The sequence below is a fragment of the Cervus elaphus genome, chromosome 29 (assembly GCF_910594005.1).
Source record: "Cervus elaphus chromosome 29, mCerEla1.1, whole genome shotgun sequence".
In the NCBI taxonomy this organism is placed as follows: domain Eukaryota; kingdom Metazoa; phylum Chordata; class Mammalia; order Artiodactyla; family Cervidae; genus Cervus; species Cervus elaphus.
The window spans coordinates 42,516,276-42,534,669 of record NC_057843.1 but is presented as its reverse complement, the minus strand read 5'-3'; the positions used below and the strand labels follow the sequence as shown (position 1 = coordinate 42,534,669).

General features: G+C 41.2%; 1 protein-coding gene across 4 annotated transcripts in view; it reads left to right on the top strand.

Annotated features, from left to right (window-relative positions):
• DOCK8 (dedicator of cytokinesis 8) overlaps positions 1–18,394 on the top strand; it is a 225,082-nt gene that overhangs the window by 134,710 nt on the left and 71,978 nt on the right. For all 4 annotated transcript variants that reach the window (XM_043890774.1, XM_043890771.1, XM_043890772.1 and 1 more), the window contains 9 exons: positions 1,872–1,989; positions 3,980–4,050; positions 5,109–5,247; positions 5,845–5,946; positions 9,085–9,180; positions 9,817–10,051; positions 12,827–12,991; positions 14,069–14,238; positions 16,856–16,951. In XM_043890774.1, coding sequence (XP_043746709.1) covers positions 1,872–1,989; positions 3,980–4,050; positions 5,109–5,247; positions 5,845–5,946; positions 9,085–9,180; positions 9,817–10,051; positions 12,827–12,991; positions 14,069–14,238; positions 16,856–16,951 — 1,192 coding nt within the window. The remainder of the gene's footprint in view (positions 1–1,871; positions 1,990–3,979; positions 4,051–5,108; positions 5,248–5,844; positions 5,947–9,084; positions 9,181–9,816; positions 10,052–12,826; positions 12,992–14,068; positions 14,239–16,855; positions 16,952–18,394) is intronic.

The window sequence follows — 18,394 nt, the reverse complement described above, 5'->3', positions numbered from 1 at the left end:
TGGCAAAAACCACTACAATATTGTAAAGTAATTAGCCTCCAACTAATAAAAATAAATGGAAAAAAAATAGGGAATTTGCCAGGCATAGTTGTTTAGATTTGTAATGCAAAATTCACACGTATAGGTCAGTGGTTCTCAAATGAGGGTGACTTTGCCCCTCTTAGGGACACGTGGCAATGTCTGGAGACGTTTTTACTTGTCACAGCTGAGTAGAGGGGAGATATTACTAACATCTAGCGGGTAGAGGCCAGCGATGCTGCTAAACATCCTACAATGTGCAGGAAAGTCCCCACAACAAGGAACTATCCAGTCCAAAACGTCAGTAGTGGTGAGGCTGAGCTCTGGTATGGATTGATACACAAACCCTTGTAAAGTATCATGAGAACCTTTATTCACAGAGGGAAAAGTCTGGTCACCTGGTCCTCCTTCCTGATCACTGTTCTCTTTATAATCTAGTTCACACAAAGGTTGTTTTGTCATCTGAAGCCTTTGGGGCCAGAATGTGTCCTTTTGGGGAGAATGTGTAATTAGGAGTTAGAATCGTGGACCAAGAGTGAGGAAGACATGACATTTTTCCAGAGAACATGACACAATCAAATCAGCCTTTGGTGTACTGTTGATAATGAGATCCAGAGAATTAAGGCAAGCTTGCCTCTGAGAGATGTCATGAATAGTCTGAAAAGGCCATTCTTATCATTTTATTTAATGGGAGCCTTATCTGATGAGAACAGAGCTTAGATAAGGTTAAGAGCGTGACTCTGGAGCCAGAGTGCCTGACTTCAGCTCTTGATAGCCATTTCCTAACTATATCATTTTTTTTTCATTTGTGTTGTGAGGGTGATGCCATGAAAATAGTATCTATCTATAGGATAATTTTGAGAATTAAAGAAACTACCCAGCTTAGGATAAATATTAATGATACTTATAAATATTAGTATCACTGTTGTTTCTTAAAGTCAGGAATATGGTTAGTTGAATGTATATACATTCATTCTTTTACTCAACAAGTAATTTTTTTAGCAACTACTATGTCCCAGGCACCAGTATAGGGCTGGGAATACATCAGTGAGTCAAAAACATCAGATAAAAATCTCTGCCCTCATGGAGCTTACTTTTTAGTGGATTATAGTAGTAGTAATGCAAATAGAAAGAAAAAATATACAAAGTTATAGTCAGTCTAGTATTTGTCCTATAGTTGTTGGATGGATAGATATATTATTCATAGTGTTGTATTATGTTACATAGCTAATTGGGCTTAGATGAACTGTCATCTTATATAAGAAAAGAAAGTTAAACCAGTGTAATATGTCATGACAATAGAAAATTGAAACTATGGAGACTTCCCTGGTGGTCCAGTGGTTAAGACTCTGCTCTTCCATTTGAACCAGGGGGCACAGGTTCAATCCCTGGTCTGGAAACTAAGATCCTACATGCAGCATGGTGCAGCCCAATTAAGATTTTTTTTTAGGTGCTACATGGAATTAGAAAGGAGAAGTGAAATTAGGCCATCATCTGTGGCCATGATTTCTTCTTAAAATGAGCAGAAGCTTTTTGTTTTCTTATCTCTGTATCAGACACATAGTTACCTCTATAGTTACGCAGGTTTCTACGTTCCAGGACTTTCTCAGCTGCACCAGACACCTCTCTGTGTATAGCAAAACAGAGAACAGTGTTGGTTATTATCAGATCACTGCCATTGAAGAGGAAGAATCAACAATAATGCATTTATTCTCCAAAAGTAATTCACTTCTGAGAGGAAAATCTCCTTCCGAACAGTCACCTTATGAGTGCAGACTTCAGCATCCCCTGAACAACTTGGTTAAAATAGACTCTAGACCTTACTGATCGGTTCCTCATCTTTTCTTTTCCAGAAACCTTCTCTATGTCTACCCACAGAGGCTGAACTTTGCTAACAAAGTAGCGTCTGCCCGGAACATCACAATCAAAATCCAGTTTATGTGTGGAGAGGATGCCAGCAGTGCTATGCCTGTAAGGACGGGAATAAACATTTGCCTCTAAGCAGGGTGGGCTGAACTTCCTTGTCAGTTCACACAGACAAAATCCAGGGCTGCATTATACAGAGTGAAGTAAGCCAGAAAGATAAAGATCATTACAGCATACTAACACATATATATGGAATTTAGAAAGATGGTAACGATAACCCTATATGCAAAACAGAAAAAGAGACACAGATGTACAGAACAGACTTTTGGACTCTGTGGGAGAAGGCGAGGGTGGGATGTTTCGAGAGAACAGCATGTATATTATCTATAGTGAAACAGATCACCAGCCCAGTTGGGATGCATGAGACAAGTGCTTGGGCCTGGTGCACTGGGAAGACCCAGAGGAATCGGGTGGAGAGGGAGGTGGGAGGGGGGATCGGGATGGGGAATACATGTAACTCCATGGCTGATTCATATCAATGTATGACAAAACCCACTGCAATGTTGTGAAGTAATTAGCCTCCAACTAATAAAAATAAATGAAAAAAAATTTTAAAAAAAATACAATAAACCCTGAAAAAAAAAAAAAAATCCAGGGCTGATCGGTCTGCAGTGTGTGTTGACTCAGGCCAGTACCACCGAGCATGTCCAGAGCACTTCGTGGCTGGTCCATTATTGGTCCCAGGATACTGATAGGGAATCCGGGTCAGCCTAAGTCGAAACTTATTCCACAGTGAGCTGTGAAATTTGGAAATGTGTATCATTTTAGAAGACTGAAAAATATCATGAATTTGTTCCAACCACCCTTACAGCATAAGAAGTAGAGAGACAGGCCCAGGGTGTCAGCCATGTTCGCTGTACCTTCAGTTGAATGCTGTGATACACATCTATTCAAGCCCCAGTCCACATCTAGAGATTTTTTTAAAAAGTAATGCCTAGTAACAAAAAACATACACCATCTCAACACCTTCTAGGAATGGATCTTCATCCTGAGGTAAAAGATAAATCAAATAAAAATATGTAATGCAGTGTCCCCTAAGGAGCCCCAAACTCCAGAATTTGTATTTTTTTAACCAGCTGCCTATAAATGAGATGGTGGTTAGCTATTACTGTTTTAAGTCATAGAATTTTATTGAAGACATTTTTTTTCCAGTGCTCCCATTCTTCAAATATTCACTTTTCATAAAAGCATCTTTTAGTTCATTAGTTTTTAATGGCCAAATTGTTTTAAATTGAAGTATAGTTGATTTACAGTGTTGTGCCAATGTCTGCTATATATACAGTAAAGTGATTCAGTAAACCATATTTTAATGTCCCACCTACCTTCCCAACACAATGTATCTTCTTGCAGTGGCTCTGGGGAAGAAACCTTCGGAGGAAGACTCCCCTAGTTCTCACTGCTCTCACCCCTGGCAAGTCCATCAGGGTTGCCAGGTACAACTCTGCAGATCCTGATGGTAGCCAAGGTGCCCAGCCAGGGACAAGTAGGGGCCAGACTCTAGCCTGTTCACCACTCATCAAGCTCTGGGACCTGGCATGGGCATTATTGCATCTATAAGGGAAGGCTTTTTTTTTTTTTTTTTTATCCAAAAGTGAGTCCACTTGTGAAGTCATGGGCCTTTTGGGCTAACGTGTGTCCAAAGAGGAGTCTTTCTAAATAGCATAAATATGTGGCCAGTGAAGATCCTAATGACCAAAGTAACCAGGGAAAAGAGGCTGGAAAAGGGATCTCACTGAGGATACAACCCTTTGACATTGCCCTGAAGTACAGACCTCTAGGTGGAGAGGAAAATGGAGAGAGCACTGGCTTTCTACTCTCACAAGCCTGTGGCCGTCGGTCGCTGATGTAGCCCCTTGGGGTCTCGGTTTATTTTTGTAGCCAGTTCTTCTGCATCAGTTGGGTCACTTGTAGAAGTCAGCGCTCTTAATTTATAAAATACAGCTCTTTAGAGACCAGAGCATCCTACTGGGATGATTGTTGATTTGACTTACTCAAATATCACAGTTAATTTGACCCTTTCTTTACTGGCAAACAGGTCATCTTTGGAAAATCCAATGGCCCTGAATTTCTGCAGGAAGTGTACACAGCCGTTACATACCATAACAAGTAAGTGTATCCCCCAGTTTTAAACATATGCCAAGCTTGTTTCATTATCTCCTTGATTTTCTGAATCTTGTAGGTGATTCCTCCTACCAGTTTTTTAAATTCAGGGACTAAGGGACAGAGATAGTCCATGCCAGTTCCCTGATTCTATGTTACAGACAGACAGCTTTTGCCAGTAACTATGATTGGGAGAATGTGTCTTCAAGAACCTAACACTGTTTTGACTTTTCTGGAACCTTCTACCCTAGTATGATACTGAGAGGTTTTATGCTGTTACATAAAGAAAAAAATGTCCTGCTTAGCTTTGAGATACTGGAGGGGCCAGAAGCAAAATCCAGTCCTCCTTGCTCTGTCTCCTTGTTTTCTATACACCACTCCACACCTGTGCCACACCTACTTTAAGATTTAAGTTGACCAAAGGAGAAATGGAATGCTCATTTTTATGTGGGTAAATTGAGTCACAGAATAATGTCTAAACTGTTATTCACATTTTCAGGATCAGATGGACTTGGCTTTGACCCCAGCTTGGTAACCTTGGCGCATATAAGTGCTTTTCTGAACCTACCCTCTTGGACTGAGATGAGGGTTAAATGAGTAATGTACATGAAGCTGTTAGTAAACTCCTGGACTTCATAATTCAGTCAAATCGGGTCCCCTTTCCTTCCTGCATCCTTCATTTGTTTTCCCCAAATTTTTGTTGAGTGCCAGCCGAGTGTCATACCCTGTTCTTGGGACAGAAATAGAAAAGGAGGTCAGAACACGGCTCTACACCTCATCCCTTGTCCAAATTAAGTTGTTGGATTTTTCTGTTGTGTGCAGGGATTTTTTTTTTCCTGACAAAGCTTTTAGTTTGTGAGCAGCCTTATGTAAGTGAAGTGTATCCAGTGACATAAGCTTGATCTCAAGGACTTTCAGCTAGGAGCAGGCTGATGTAAAATGAAAAGTGAAACACCAAGCAGGCGAATCCTGAGGGGCAGAGGGTCCATGGTGTTACAATTTATAGTCAGAGAAGCCATCATTCTTGCTAAAAGTTATTCGTGTATAATGTGCTTTTGAAACAGGTCTCCTGACTTCTATGAAGAAGTGAAAATTAAGCTCCCTGCTAAGCTTACAGTAAATCACCACCTCCTGTTCACCTTCTATCATATCAGCTGTCAGCAGAAGCAAGGAAACTCAGTAGAAAGTCTCCTGGGATATTCAGTGAGTTGTTTTCAACTTGCAAATTCACACTGCAGTTGCTGGTGCAGCCAGGGTACCTGCAGAGATAAGCAACTACATTCTCTTCACTTGCTTTTTTCCTGTCCGAAGTAGCAGAGCGGAGATGACTTGACTTAGCAAATGACAATTTCAGGAATGAAAGGTAGTGGGTGATCGATATGGAAGAGTACTTATTTATAAAAAAATATTACAATGTGCATTATTTCCAAAGTGTGTGTGTGTGTGTGCACGTGTGTGCTTCACATATGAAAATAACTTTTTCCTCCAAGGAGAAAGAGTTATTTCTTTAAAATATATAAAAGGTAAACTGAACCTCACGTGTAGCTGCACACAAACATTGGCGATAAAGAGAAAAATGCTACTAGTTTGGCTCTGAAAGCTGTGAATCATTGATAATACCATCTCAGGAGCTCTCAAGGAATTTAAAATGCAAAGAACTTGACAGAAATTACTGCCCAAAACAGCCCTGGTCAATATCTAATCATCATTTAGTTGCATTTGATTATTGTGAGCTAGATAAATTGCCAGAATTATATGCTGTAATAAATACCATTTTATTCTTTACATCATCTGTTTCAGTGGCTGCCTATTCTCTTAAATGAACGTCTTCAAACTGGATCCTACTGTCTCCCAGTTGCCTTGGAAAAGCTGCCACCCAACTACTCTATGCATTCTGCAGAGGTAACCAGCAAGCTGGCCATCAGCTGTCTCCTATCCAGCCGTGGTCTTGGACCACCTTTCCAGACCCACTTCCCATTTCTTTATACCTGACCAAGGATGCTCAGTCCATTTTGGGCAGCTGTCATCTGTCAGCACGGGGTGTTTTCAGAGAGCACATTGTTCTGATAGGATGGGAGAGATAACTGACTTTACAGCCTCATTCATTTAGATTATTACCAATTCAGAGTGTTTGATGAATTCAGCCTGTACCAAGGCAGCATTGTACCTTGTATTATCTATAACAGAGAGATTTTCAGAATAGTGTATTTTAAAAGGGAAGCAAATACAGCCCACTTGTGCTAACAGTTGCTCTCAGCTTCCTTCCTTATAAAATGTTCCCATGCCAGATTCCATCAGTTCCTCTTCTGGGTCAGTTGTCACAGTCCTCAGGTGGATATTGGGGCTCTCATTCCTCTAAAGATACCGATGTCAGCAGTCTTTCCCTCCTGTTTCCCGTGCTGCCTTTTTTGCCCACACGCTCTGCTGCCGTCCACTCGCTTAAAGGAGCCCAGTGAACGCTCCCTTCTGCCCGCACCAGCACCAGCTCTCATGCTTCTCGTTCTGGTTGGTGTGGGTTTACATCAATAAGAATTATTTTGAAACAAATACCAGACATAATTTCATTTCATGTATAAATATTTTAGTATTTTACCTTAAAAGATAAGGGATCTTTTTTAACCATCACAATACCATTGTCATACCTTAAAAATTAACAGTATTTCATTAATATCCTCAAATATCCAGTCAGTGATCAAACTTCCAATTATCTCATTAATGTCATTTTTTTTTTACAGTTGTTTATGGATCAGGATCCAGATAAATGGCATACATTGCTATTGGTTGATAAACGTGTCTTTTAAGACTCTTAATCTATAGGTTCCTCTTCATCTCTTTTGTTTTCCTTGCGTATTTCAAGTTGAAGAATTTCCCAGGAATTTGAATTTTGTTCCAAATTTTAGAGTCAACTTTCTTCCCTACTCTGACTACACCGCTCCCATCCCCAGGCTATTCCATTTTCAGTTTCCTTTTTTTTTCCCCCTGGAGAGAGAAGCTTCCTTTGCTCTGGGCCACAGGCATATTCCCGGCTTTAGATCAAAACTGGCCTCAAACCACCTAAGATCAACCTGAATGTATTCACAGGCATTCCCTAATTGCTTTTTATGATTTGGACACACAGCCCCTTGCTGAAGTCCTCAAAACCGTCTTTTCAGCATCAAGCTGCATATTCTAATTTCCTAGAATGCCCAGTTATCTTTTTAATGATGCCAAACAAACCTGGATTTGGAGACCAACAAATCTCTATCCAAAACCCAGATTCTACCATGCCCTAGTGTGAAATGGGTGAATTGCTTACCCTCTCTGAGGCTCAAAGATGAAATCTAGCCCATATCTGCCTACAAAGTTGCTCTGAACATTAAATGCGATAATATATATAAAGCAATGCTTAAGTAGATATTAGTCCTTTTCCCTACTTCCCTAAGCTATCTTTATCAATATGCCCTCAGCTTCTCCTAATATCCTTTAGACCTGCACTGTCCAGTATAGTTGCAACTTTTTATAGCACATCTCAATTTGGACATGAGGCTGTTCAGAATGTGATTTGTCCAAATTGAGATGTGCTATAAAAATAAAAATGCAAACTAGGTTTGAAAGACTTAGTAGCAGAAAAAGAATGTAAAATATCTCATCCATCATTTTGTATATTGATTACATGTTGAAACCATAATCTTTAGGCTGTACTGGGTTCAGTGACAGTATTATAATTATTGTCACATTAAATATATTTTTAAATATGGCTACTAGAAAATTTTAAGTGACATAGATGGCTCATATTGTATTTTTAATGATCAGTATTGCTTTTTGTTTTTGTTGTTCAGTCACCAAGTCATGTCTGACTCTTTTGTGACCCTGTGAACTGTAGCCCACCAAACTCCTCTGTCCATGGGATTTCCCAGGCAAGAATACCAGAGTGGGTTGCCACTTCCTTTTCCAGGGATTGAACCCATGTCTCCTGCATTGGCAGACAAATTCTTTACCACTGAGCCACCTGGGAAGCCCCTGTATTGCTTTAGCTTACTGCAAACTCCAATGTCTGCAGGAGTCAGACTCTTTAATGAATGCCAGTTCCTGGTGGAATTTGTTCACACCGGAGACTGTCTTCCCATACAAGGTCCCTCTGCTCTTCAGATCAGTGCCATGCTGGGATGCAAGACCAATGTCTTCATATCTTCCAGTTCTCAAAAGATGTTAGAAAAGCAGGCTTTTGTGTGAATTTGTCTGATTTTCAAATGTTTGGCAGCTAATTCAACAAAGTTTCTAACACTGGGCCAAACAGTACTTGTCTGTGGGCTGGATCCAGCTTTGGGCCCCAGTTTGTGACTCTCTCTGAGATGGGTCCAAAGGTCCCCAACCCATGTATACATCCTACCCTTGCAAGTAGAGTATGCACCCTTTCGTTAAAATGCAAGAGACACAAAACCTGCACTCACATGGCTGGGTGAGCGTAGCCCCTCTTCCCTCAGTGATGTAAGATGACAAATCCCTCAAGATTTTAAGGCAAGAAATGGTCTCTGAGGACTGCAGGGCTATTGACATATAAATGGTATAAAAAGTCATTTTGAGTAATTAAAGCAGGAGCCTAGAAGGACTGCTATTCAGATACATTTTGTTAAAAGGGAACAAAACTGCAGTCACTCAAAAGCATTAAAATTTCATACCTTCTAAAGATATTCTACACTTTGTTCTGGCATTGTCCTGATTAATGGAGAAATCATTAGGATATTACTTTAATTTGTAGAATCAGGATTACCAGCTGCTGGATGCAAGCTTGAATTTGACAGATCACTCACTTCAAACCCCTCCTTTCAGCATGAGAAAACAAAGTCCCAGAGAGTCTCACTGACCTGTCAAAGTAAAAATAATTAGTTTGGTGTAGAACTGAACTTGAATCCAGGGCTCCTAACTCTTAAGGCCAAGTTGTGTTTTCCAGGGATTTTTATATTTGTATAACCCTGATCTCTACTGCCAAGTTGCTTTACTCTCCTTGTTAGTAATGAGAAGAGGGAATTGAATTGCTTTTATTTTTCCCTTTTAATACAGAAAGTCCCTTCACAGAATCCTCCCATTAAATGGGCTGAAGGACATAAGGGAGTATTCAATATTGAAGTGCAAGCTGTTTCTTCTGTTCACACCCAGGTAAGGAACATCAACGTCAAGTTTAAATCAGAGCAAAAGGCTAATAATGAAGATGAGGTGCAGCAGAGAGACTCCTAAGGACAGGTCAATGAAAGATCAATGAAAAGCTTTGTGCACGGATAAAACCAAAAAAAAAAAAAGACCTTTTAGTTCTGTGTGGGAAATTGAAAACCTGTTAGGTTTTATTTAATGTTGAAAGATATAAAGACCTTATGAAAATGAAGCAGCCTGGTACCTTCACTGTCAGACATTTCTGTCTGTAACTCTGCCATTTTTCCTCCAGCATCTTTTTCAGTTCTACTTTCCCTTCTTTCCCTGCCACTGACTGAGCTTTGCATCGGCTTAGGCCCTTATTTTGGCAGTGTGTTTGTCCGGTGTATTTGCCCTTGCCTATAAACAGGTCAGAGTACAAATTAATTTTTCTTCAGTTAATAATTATTGAGAGGATCTATGTTGTGCACACCACTCTGCGAAGAAAGTCATAACCTGGGTCTGAAACATCCATGTCTTAGACCTTCTGCTCTGAAACACTAGATAAGCGGTTCTTCCTAGAAGTTGCTATTTGATTGTGTTTATGAATCCACCGGTGAGGGTTGATGGGATGAGACCCACGAGGCCTGCCATCTGCCTTCCCAGGACAACCATCTGGAGAAGTTCTTCACCCTCTGCCACTCCCTGGAGAGCCAGGTGACCTTCCCCATCCGTGTGCTGGACCAGAAGATCAGTGAGTCGGCGCTGGAACACGAGCTGAAGCTCAGCATCATCTGCCTGAACTCCTCCCGCCTGGAGCCCCTTGTGCTCTTCCTGCATCTGGTGCTGGACAAGCTATTCCAGCTGTTTGTGCAGCCCATGGTCATCGCTGGTCAGCCAGGTAGGCGGCCCTGGGGGGCTGGGACGAGGCAGGCAGTGCCTTGTTTTAGAAACGTGGGAGCAGGGCCAGTGGGATCTATCGAGGCTGTGAGTCCAGAGGAGACCAAGTCCACTGCTGTTTTTGTTTTGTTTTTTGAGACTCCCCGGGTGTTTGAAAAAAGAAACATTAATATAGGATGCTTAAAGTTACAGATTTTTTTAAAAAAATAAGTGTGTTGAATGACTGAAGGCAGTCCTTTAAATTCCATTCTTAGTCATTGATGGGGGCTTCCCCAGGGGCTCATCAGTAAAGACTTTGCCTGCAGTGAGGAGATGCAGGAGACTCAGGCTCAATCCCTGAGTTGGGAAGATCCCCTGAAGGAGGGAATGGCTACCGATGCCAGTATTCTTGCCTGGGAAATCCCCTGGACAGAGGAGCCTGGCGGGCTATAGTCCATGGGGTCACAAAGAATCGAACCCAACTGAGCACACCCACAGTAATTGATGGATTCCTTTTATCTCTGAAATATTTTTGCTGATTTGACAACAAGGGAATCCAGTGTTTTAAAGAAATGAGATAACCCAGATTAAATGGAAGTAAAGGAACACTGTAAATTGAAATTCAGTGTGTTGTGATCCATTTTTTATTGAGATATAATGTCATACCATAAAATTCACTACAGTGCACAATTCAGTGGTTTTTAGTATATTCACTAGGTAATGCAACTATCACCACTACCTAATTCCAGGCCATTTTCATCAGCCTCAAATGAAACCCCATACTCCTGGGCAGTCACCCCATCCTCCCCTCCCCTCAGCCATGGCAACTGCTCATCTTAAATGCTTACTTTTAACAAATGAACCCGAAGTACAATGTGCAAGACTTCCTTTGGAAATAACATGAGGTAGTGCCTGGGTCCAGTGGCTTTTCTAACTGCTTCAGAAATAGACTGGCTTCTGTAGGCATCTTTGTTTGCCACTGTTTTGAGCAGGGCTTGTATTATTTTGTGTTTTCCAGCTTAGCAGTTACCTTTGGGTATCCTCCATGCTGCCAGTACTGTGCTTAGAATTGTAGGTTTTGCAGTAATAATCAATAGGACTTGCAATAAAATACAGCAAGGAGCAGCAGCACAGGACCCAAGTCCTCAAAGGAACACAGCTAAATATTGTCAGGGGGCTGGTGAGTTATCCATTTGGGAGGAAGAAGGAGCCCCCAAGAAGACTGTGTTTAGGATGGCTTTAAAGGAGGGATAAAAGGAAAGAAGCCAAACTAGGAACAGTGAGATAAGATGAGATTGGCAAAAGCAGAGAACCAGAGTGTCTGGCTCACCAAAACAAGTGGTTCAGAAAAAAGTATCAAAATACACTTTTCTGGGAGTGTCATTAGAGAAGGAAATAACACTACCAGCCCATGTAATAGGATTAAGTTGGTGGGGAGGGAGTAATGAACATGTAGCCTGGGACATACAGGGGAACTTTCAGAGCTAGGGAAGAGCGTGACCTCTGAATCCCTGGGTGTGTTGTATCCTGGAGGGCATCTTCGGTACCTGCACAGACAAGGCATCCTGTGTTGTCAGGTAACTTCTCATACATGTAGCTGGTGCCTCTCCAGCTAGATTCCTGCAGAGTGGCCATGTCTTCCTTCCCTGGATTTCTTTCTACTTTCCTCCCCCACGTTTGGTATACTACTTTGTAGGCCATCCCCAGCTATGGATGCATTCGCTAGACAAAACATTCATACACACATTTTGAGCTGACATTTGGGACTCTAGAGTGTTGGAACAGGCAGAATAGTTGGAGGTGCTTATTCTCAAAGTATTTATTCAGAACTCATCTGTGTCAGGCATAATAGAAGGCATAGTGGGGAGACAGCAAAGTATGAGAAATGCACTTTGCCCTAGAAAGGCTTCCAGCCTATCAGAGAGACAGAGTTTACCACTGGAAATAGTCTAAGAACCTTGTGCTATGGTGTCAATTAAGCCCGGGACCGAGTGGAGTCAGAGACTTCCTTGAGGAGATGGGATTGTGCCAAGCATTGAAGAGTAGGTATGGTTTTGTTGGTGGGAGCAACGTGGGCTTTCTAAGTGAGGACAACAGCATGAGCAAAATTGCAGAAGTGAGAAGCAGATGTGATGGGGACAATATAAAGACTGCCTTATTTGAAGGAAGTTGAATTTGAACAGGAAAGGGTACTGGGTGGAGTAAGTAGGGTGGAGCCAAATTGTGAAGGGCTTGGGCTCCTAAACCCAGAGCCTATACGGTGAATCGTTGTTTGTACAGGCCCAGGGACTGACAAAATACACGTAAGTTTTTAGGTTAATCTGTGTACCAAGAATCTGTGTTTTGCAACACCCCATCTCAAACCAGAGTGTGCTTAAGAATGACCTGGGCATCTTGTCAAAATGCCAATTCTGACTCAGTAGGTCTGGGGTGGAGCCTGATATTCTACACTTCTAACAGGATCCTAGATGATACTGATGGTGTCAGGGCAGTCCCCACTGAGTAGCACCCATTTACTGCATGGTTTCTAGAGGGGAGGCTATCTGGACACGCTCGCATCTTTGTCCTGAAAAACCACAGCACTGGCAGAAGGAGAGATGTGAAATTCTTTGCAGTAGCAGAGCCACACACTGGAATTTACTAGAACAACTCACCCTGCCCCAGGCCACCATCTTGACTGGCCTGGTTCAGCTGGGTCAGTGGCCAGGACTCCTTGTCACTGCCCCCAAAGAATGTTCCACCTCAAGTTCATTAAGGGCCCACTGTGGGGCCACCCATTTTTCTCTTGGTTCCTCAGCCAACTTCTCTCAGTTTGCCTTCGAGTCCGTGGTGGTCACCGCCAACAGTCTGCACAACAGCAAGGGCCTGGGCAAGGACCAGCACGGGAGAAACTGCCTGCTGGCCTCTTACGTGCACTACGTCTTCCGCCTGCCGGAGCCGCAGAGGGACATGCCCAAGTCAGGTACCGTCACCCCACTCCACTGCTACAGGATTCAAAATAAAATTAAAAGCCCGGAAGTTACATTTTATTTTTCAGAGTGAGAAAAACTTACATGAATGTTGAAATTGCAAGTTTATTTCTAGATTTTTCTGTCTTGCTTTCTATCAGCCTTCCTCCTCTTTTTTTGTACTCTGAGCACTTATTTTTTTCTGCTTGTTTGATAATCTGTCACTGATCTTTACCCAGTTGGTAATTTCTAACTCAGCTGAGAATCTTTTTGTAAGAGCTAGGGAAGTAACAACAGATGCCTAAGATTCTAGGAGATTAATGATAAGGAAAAAATATGTCTTTGATAGCAGTGGTAAGCAGTGGCTCCTAAACTTTACATTATGAAAAAATAAATCCTTTTTCTCATTTCCTCCCAAACTAAACTGAAATAATAATAATTCATTTCTCCACTCAATCAGAACATCTGGTCAGCATGATATGAAAAGTAGCATCAATCTGTTAACAAACTTCCAGGGCCCTAACAAAGGAACTTGGCATGTTTATTAGTCCATGTAGCCTCATTTCAAGTAAACCTATAATTTCAAATGTTTTTTTAAAATACTTGTAATATTCATAGACTTACATAATCACCTTTGAGCAAATGTAAATACTTAAAGGTGAAACACATTGCTATATGTAGTATATTCATATTCTCATAAGGCTCAGAGGGTTCCTTGGATTCTCAAATCTCAGAAATGCAAGACTTATAAAGCTGTCATTTAAATATTAATAAATAAAAATACCCATATTTCCAGCTTGTCTTGAGAAATAATAATTTAGAGGTGAGGAGCAGCTGAGGAGCAGCCCTTGTCTTTGGATGAGACATGTGCTTGCAGTTTACCACAGTCCTCACCCCTCCCTACTGCCTTACACCCTATCTTTCCCCCCAAAATTGTCTCCCTTAGGCATTTGCTAATAAGACCCTAATTCTAAGACCTAATCTGGTGAGTGTCTGCTCTACTATCTACCGCATCCCTCCTTGGTTCCTTCTCAAATCCAGTAAGTGACTCTGATCCCTTTCTGTTGACATCTGTACCTGGTGGGTTGCAGGTGGCCCCGCCATCCTCCCGGACCCTCGTTACCACACATATGGACGCACATCTGCTGCAGCTGTGAGCTCGAAGCTGCTGCAGGCCCGAGTGATGAGCAGCAGTAACCCAGACCTCGCGGGGACGCACTGTGCTGCAGATGAGGAAGTTAAGAACATCATGTCTTCAAAGGTAAGGCAGGTGTCAAACCCTGGATAGAGACGTGGGCTATTTAATTTCTGACTAACACTTGGAGAGACAACACAAAATCAGCCACTCCTGCTGCCTGCTGCCTTGGTCAAATGCACAGCTTTAAAGTTATTAAAATTCTTTTATTTTGAAATTACTGAGACCATTCTGAAAGATGTAGAAGCAAGACTGGCATTTGGGGGTCTGAGCAGAGTTAGTGGACTTTGGTGGGAAGTTTCTTATACCTTGAGTTTTATTTTCAGGGGAAAAAATTAGCTTTAATGGCTTTTGATGCCTAGAAAGGGTTTTTTCATTTTGTTTGGTTTTATTTTTTAATACCTGCCTTTTAGATTTGTTAACATCCATAGATTGATTATCCTGTGTAAGAACCCCAAAGATCAAAGCCAAGTTTTGTAAACAAAAATTGAGATCTTGAGAGGGTTGGTGACTTGCCCTAGATTGTTTTCCTTTAATGAATTCTTTATTTTTTTCATAAACTTTTTATTTTATAAAAGTTTTGGATGTATAGAATTACACCTATATATAACTGAAAATTTTTGTGTGCTCAATAGTTTTCCAGTTATTAATATTTTACATTAAAATAGCACATTTGTCACAATTAATGAGCCAAATGTAACATGTTATTAACTGAAATTTATGTTTTATTCAGATATTCTCAGTTTTTCCTGAATATATTGTTTCTAGTCTATTCTATCCCACCCAGAATACCACATTATATTTTGTAGTGATATCTCCTTAGCTCTTTTAGGTTATGACACTTTCTTAGATTTTCCTTGTTTTTGAGGACTTTGACAGTTTCAAGGCATACGGTCAGGTATTTTGTAGAAAGCCTCTCATTTGAAATTTGTTTTAATTGTGATACAGTTCACATACTAAAAAATTCACCCTGTTAAAATGTATAATTCAATGGTTTTTCATATATGTACAAAACTACCATGAATTCTTAATCTAATTTTCTTTTCAGTTATCTGTGACCACAGGGTGGCTAATCTTTTAGAATAAAGTCATTTTCTGTGATGAAGGCAAATCAAACTCTTTAGGTTTTGACATCATTTCCCTTGAGACACCCACTTAAGACAGTATGTTGTGAGACAGGAAATCTGGAGACCAGGGTTGGGTCTTGATCTGATTGCACTCAGGCCTGTGGTCACGGGCAAGTCTGTTCCTGCCCTGAGCCTGATTTTCCTTGTTTCTGCAGAGGTTCTGAACCCTGGTGAATGTAAGAATCATCGATAGATCCACTCCTAGAGATTCTGATGATATATAGGTTATATCATATGAAATCATGTGAAATACCCTTTTTGGTTTACTGAATAAATGCAAGGATGTACTGGAGCTGGTTCATATCAGTTTCTGAGAATTGATTGATTGATAAATTTCCAGGAATTTCCTGAACCTGTCGTTAAACACAGACATTATTAAAAGTTAAATTATATCAGTTAACACATAAGTTATATGAAAAACAAAGGTTATCTAAATGCATTGTGGTCTCCTGGACAGAACAGGACACAAGTGGAAAAACTGGTGAAATCTGAATAAAACCTATGGTTTAGTTAACAGTTAATGTGCAATGCTAATCTCTTAATTTTGACAAATCTACCATAGTTATGTAAGATATTAACATAGGAGGAATTTGGCGAAGGGTATCCAAGAACTTTCTGTGCAACATCTGCAACTTGTCCATAAATCTGAAATTTTTCCATTTTTACAAGGGAGTACTCAAATCTCATTCCTTCGTAAGTATTTTACTACATTTTATTGTTATCTGTATTCTCGAGGTTATTTATGTCTGTTGTTTCTGTGCAGTGGAAATACTATATAGTCGGTTTGCTACTGCATATCTCTTCCCAACACCATATTCAGTAATGTCATGTTAACTTGAAGTCAGGCGTGATGGAAGCATTCACAGCACAGAAATTGGCAAATTCTACAGATCAGCCCCTCCCCTCTGAGAGCTGGTTGTTCTGCATTTGCCAGCACCCCGTGGTTCAGTTTCACATCTAAGTCCCCTTTAGGCAATATCATTTCAGATTGCCTAGGGGAGAAGTGGATAGCAGCTATATTTTTACAGTTTCCTTTAATGAAAGTGAAGATTTTAAATTTCTCTGTGGACTGGGTTAACAATTTTTAAATTATTTGGTAGTGAGGGGAGAAAATTTTGTCTAGAAGAATCAAGCCTGATCTTCCTTTCAGAAGTGGGTTTTTTTTTTGACAAATTATTAAATAGTGTAGAGGAGACTGGGAACAGTACCATGTTAACCCACAGAGAGGCACTGTTCCCACACATTTTTCCCCCTTCTCTTCCAGTTAAGTCAGAGACTTAGTTGAAGGGAATGTTTAGCATCCTGTGGTTCTTAACTAGGATGTGACTCTAGGTGGCTCCATACCAGCTAACAGTGAATATCTCAGAAGCAAGTAGAATTAGGTATACTTTACCTTATTTGCTTTGTTTTACCTTTATTTTTGGCAATTGTTTTACCTTTGTAACCAGAAAAAAAACTACATTAACAATGAATTCTAAGCTTGTGATTTCCAGGCCATTGGCTCATCTTTCTAGGGGCCACTGTGGGTTGACTGTGTCCTGGTTTGTGTATTTCAGATTGCTGATCGCAGCTGCAACCGAATGTCTTACTATTGCTCCAGCAATAGTGACGCTCCAAGTTCAACAACAGCCCCCAGGCCAGTCAGCAAAAAGGTACCGAACAGGGCCGTGTGAGGACACGTTGCCCACCTTCCCACTGTTATTAAAAATAGTACTGTCCTTCCTTGTTCCTGCCCTTCTAATGTACACACCAAACACACACACACACCACACCACACACACACACACACACACACACACACACACACACACGCACACACACTTTGGCAGCCCTGTTCCAGATCCCCCATTTTTTGACCACCCAGTTACCTCCTAACTCAGTGCTTCTCCAACTTACTGTGCATCAGAAGTACTTGGGTGGTTTGTGTTAAAACGGACTGCTGGCCCCTAGAGTTTCTGATTCAGTAGATCTAAAGTAGGGCCCAAGGGTTTACATTTCTGACAAGTTCCCAGCTGATGCTAGTCCAGGGACCATACTGTGTTAGCTTCTTTTTTAGTAAAAAGAGAACTGGGGACAGTTCATCCTCAACACAGTGAAGGCAGTAACTAGGTATCATTTATTTCAGTGGCAACCCACTCCAGTATTCTTGCCGGGAAAATCCCATGGACAGAGAAGCCTGGCAGGTTATAGTCCATAGAGTCACAAAGAATCAGACATGACTGAGCATGAGCATTTCAATACTATATCAGACATGAAAAGCTTCCTTGTAATTCTTTCTAATCAGCCTTACCTATGAATTCAGAGACTTGACAAGCTGTTAAACCGCTCACCAGGTCTCTTTACATTAATAGAGTTCTCCAGTTGTCACATGTTGTGTGATCTAAGGGTGGGGAATTTAAAAAAAAAAAACCCTATCTGCCCCAAGTTTTCACCTCTGCCTGGTATCCAAGGGTCTCACCAATTTAGTGGCTACTTAAGTTAATGTCTTGAGTGTCTTTCAAGACCGTTATTAAAATGTAAACATGTTGCCTGGAGAATCCCAGGGACGGGGGAGCCTGGTGGGCTGCCGTCTATGGGGTCACACAGAGTTGGACACGACTGAAGCGACTTAGCAGCAGCAGCAGCATGCTGATTGGAAGGCTAATACAGGAAACTCTTGCAGAAGCTAACAGGGAAATAGGTGTATTCAACAGGCCCCAAGGGAATGAGCCTCAGCACAGCTCACTTTCCCTCACTTTGGTGAGGGAAAGATCAGGCCTGGGGACACCCTGGAAGGTCCGGTGCTGCAGACTTGGCACAAATCTGGGCCCCGCTTGTCTGGAAAGAGGTGCCAGGAGTTAATTCTAAAAGGAGAAGTGAAAGAAGATGTATGAAGTGTTGCAAATAAATATGTCACTTACTCTATATCTTAGCTTTGGGCTTTGCGGGAACTGGTTACAAGTCTGTTTTCCTTCTTAAGGAGCATGGTTTGCGAACAGCCTGTTTTCTTCAGGCAGGGCCTGATTTCTTCTGGGAGCAACGAATTTGTTTTGATTTTGTTTCTGATCATTTCAATGACCAGAAGAGAATCATTTCATTTCAGGGGTAGGTCTAGC